The 3,410-nt window shown below is 45.5% G+C and overlaps 1 protein-coding gene across 4 annotated transcripts in view; it reads right to left on the reverse strand.

Moving 5' to 3' along the window:
* Window positions 1-3,410, reverse strand: part of LOC113827373 (synergin gamma) — a 14,076-nt gene extending 10,666 nt beyond the window's left edge. For all 4 annotated transcript variants that reach the window (XM_070121152.1, XM_027380269.2, XM_027380261.2 and 1 more), the window contains exons 1-3: window positions 3,329-3,410; window positions 2,103-2,295; window positions 1,707-1,943 (exon numbers count right to left, since the gene is read on the reverse strand). In XM_070121152.1, coding sequence (XP_069977253.1) covers window positions 1,707-1,943; window positions 2,103-2,295; window positions 3,329-3,360 — 462 coding nt within the window. In that variant the 5' untranslated portion in view covers window positions 3,361-3,410. The remainder of the gene's footprint in view (window positions 1-1,706; window positions 1,944-2,102; window positions 2,296-3,328) is intronic.

The raw sequence follows: 3,410 nt of genomic DNA on the forward strand, positions 1-3,410 counted from the left end.
GTGAGAAAGGAGGAGGAGGAGGAGGAATGGAAGGGAGGAGGAGGAGGAAGAGGAGGAGGAGGAAGGGGAGGAGGAGGAAGAGGAGGAGGAGGAAGAGGTGTGGGAGGAGGAGCAGGAGGAGGTGAGAGAGGAGGAGGAGGTGAGGGAGGAGGAGGAGGAGGAGGAGAGGGAGGAGGAGGAGCAGGAGGAGGAGGAGGAGGTACAGGAGGAGGAGGAGGAGGTACAGGAGGAGGAGGAGGAAGTGAGGGAGGAGGAGGTGAGGGTGGAGGAGGAGGTGAGGGAGGAGGAGGAGGTGAGGGAGGAGGAGGAGGAGGAGGAGGAGGAGGAGGAGGAGGAGGAGGAGGAGGAAGGAGGAGGAGGAGGAGGAGGAGGTGAGGTAGGAAGGGGAGGAGGAGGAGGAGATGAGAGGAGGAGGAGGAGGAGGAGGTGAGAGAGGAGGAGGTGAGAGAGGAGGAAGTGAGGGAGGAGAAGAAGGAGGATGTGAGGGAGGAGGTGGAGGAAGTGAGGGAGCAGGTGGAGGAAGTGAGGGAGGAGGAGGAGGAGGAGGAGGTAAGGGAGGAGGAGGAGGAGGAGGAGAAAGTGAGGGAGGAAGGGGAGGAGGAGGAGGAGGAGGAGGAGGTGAGAGAGGAGGAAGTGAGGGAGGAGGAGGAAGAGGAGGAGGAGGAGGAGGAGGTGGTGGTGAAGGAGGAGGAGGAGGAGGAGGAGGAGGAGGAGGAGGAGGAGGAGGAGGAGGAGGAGGAGGAGGAGGAGGAGGAGGAAGTGAGGGAGGAGGAGGAGTAAGTGAGGGAGGAGGAGGAAGTGAGGGATGAGGAGGAGGAAGTGAGGGAGGAGGAGGAGGAAGTGAGGGAGGAGGAGAAGGAGGAAGTGAGGAGGAGAAGGAGGAGGAAGTGAGGGAGGAGGAGGAGTAAGTGAGGGAGGAGGAGGAGTAAGTGAGGGAGGAGGAGGAGGAAGTGAGGGAGGTAGAAGAGGAAGTGAGGGAGAAGGAGGAGGAAGTGAGGGAGGAGGAGGAGTAAGTGAGGGAGGAGGAGGAGGAAGTGAGGGAGGTGGAAGAGGAAGTGAGGGAGGAGGAGGAGGAGGAGGAGGAGGAAGAAGAGGAAGAGGAGGAAGAGGAGGAAGAGGAGGAGGAAGAGGAAGAAGAGGAGGAGGAGGAGGAAAAGGAAAAGGAAGAGGAAGAGGAAATGGAGGAGGAGACGAATATAGCAGACAAGGTCATGGAGGAATAGAAGAATATCATTAGGACTTTCAGGATACAAAAGGTTTGTTTCCTCATTTAATGCTAATTTCAACAGCATTTGCCTTGGCATTTAAACTCTATATCTGCATTTCATATGTCAATAGTATAGTAAGCATTGTAATCTTTTAAAAAATGTTCTATCTGCTTCTGTACAATCAAAATTATCACCTAAAATATTCATACTACCACCAAAATACTTTGTACAGTCTGACCCACACACTATGCACTACCAAAAATAGAAATAATACAACATAAGCAAATAAAAAATCAAAATTAAAGTTGCAAAGCAAGAATAGGACACAATAACATATTAAAATTTGATCAAAACATCAAAATATATAATAATAGTGTTAAAATACAAGTACATAAAAACACTAATATACAAATACTCATAAATAAATTCTAAAAAAAAACACATAATGAAACTAAAATAAAAATGAACTAAAAACTACCAGAACAAAAACACACACACCTTTTTTGAACTGCTGAATGCTTGGAGTCGCATTTTCTGCTCATCGAACTGCCTCTGCTTCATGATCTGCTCGTACATCTTCTTCTGCTCTTCTGCCGCCTTCTTCTGTGCCTCAGCCCACTGTTGCTGCTGCTGATATTGCTTCTGCTGAAAGTGCTGCTGGTACTGCTGTTGCAAATGTTGCTGTTGCTGTGGCATGGGCTGTACACCCACAGTGGCTCCTGACAGACCCATTTGCTGTGCGGAAAAATGGCATGACTGATAAATCTGAGATATATAGCTTGTCATGTTTATGTTCTACTTACATGTACATTCTTTGGGGAATAAACAATATTTTTCCTTTTCTTTTTTGGGGGGAAAGAAAGTAAAGTCAATGAATCAGTTTCTAGAGCCTACCTGAGCTGCCATGAACTGCTGCTGCTGCCAGTTTGCCACCTGTGGTGCCATTTGCTGGACTTGGCCCCCCATCATCATGTTACCTGGCTGTTGCGGCACCACTCCAAAGCCCAAGGGTGGCATGCCCATCCCGAGACCCCAGACTGGGCCCGCATTCCTTACACCAGCGCCAGCAGCAGGCATCTGGCCTGGTCTGGAGAGAAATATTAATTGTAAAATATGCTGACCACAAAGTTTTATTCCATTTTCCCTTATCCTCATCTGGTTCTAAAAACAGACTATGGGAAAGGATTATTACCCTTACAGCTAGATCTAGGCATGCTGTCTAGGGAACAAGGACCTTGAGCATTCTCTGGTTAGATATAGCTATGGCATTATTATATATATTGTATTATTATACAATAATAACATCATTCAAATTATACTCCCTATCACCTGCCAATTTCACAAATCCAAAACTCTTGATCATAATGCAGTTTTGTGGATAAATGCAATTCTGATTAAATATTTAAGCAAATGAGTCAGTAATGACCAGTCATTACAATGGTGCTCATTTTAATTCCTAGCTTTTTCTCCACACTCCAATACGTATATGCCAAGAAAACTGAGCATGGGTGGTTCCTAATTCAAAGAAAAATTACGGGAAGTCTATACCCTCTGTTCTGCCAAAACTTAAAAGTTGAATATATTCAAATTAGAGTCAACTAGCAAAAAGGACACATATTTGGAAAAGTTCAGTTACAATGTACAGAACTTTCCAAAATGTTTAACACACTGTTGTACACTATAAATTATCTGCTCAACTAACATTAGAAAGCTGCAAAGTAACTACCATAATTTCATCAAATCTGAATGTAAATAAGTGATCAGAAAAGAAAAAAAACACTGTAATAAGGGTTAAAAACATGATTTATCAATCATTCTGACTTCCCATGAAAATAAACCACAGAACTGCTCTACCACAAACATTCGCCTCAAATCGCTACCTCCTTAAATCAACCACAACAACTTAACACACACACACCAAGCTAAGAAACAAAATACCTGAAGAAAATGTCAAAACGAAAGAGAAATTACCAGAAAGACCTTCCTCCATCACCACAAAACCCTCTATCCAACCTCAATAAAACCCAAACGCATACAAAAAACACCAAAATCCAAAGCAAAACTACCTAAAAATCCCCCCAAATCCCTTAAAATGAGTCTCCCGGACCCTAAAACCTCACCTGATGGGCATATTGCTGGCGCTGTTGGACATGTTTTGGTTTCGATGACACTTTCCCGAGACACGAAGTACGAGCGCAAACC

This window comes from Penaeus vannamei, chromosome 4 (genome assembly GCF_042767895.1).
Source record: "Penaeus vannamei isolate JL-2024 chromosome 4, ASM4276789v1, whole genome shotgun sequence".
Taxonomy (NCBI): Eukaryota; Metazoa; Arthropoda; class Malacostraca; order Decapoda; family Penaeidae; genus Penaeus; species Penaeus vannamei.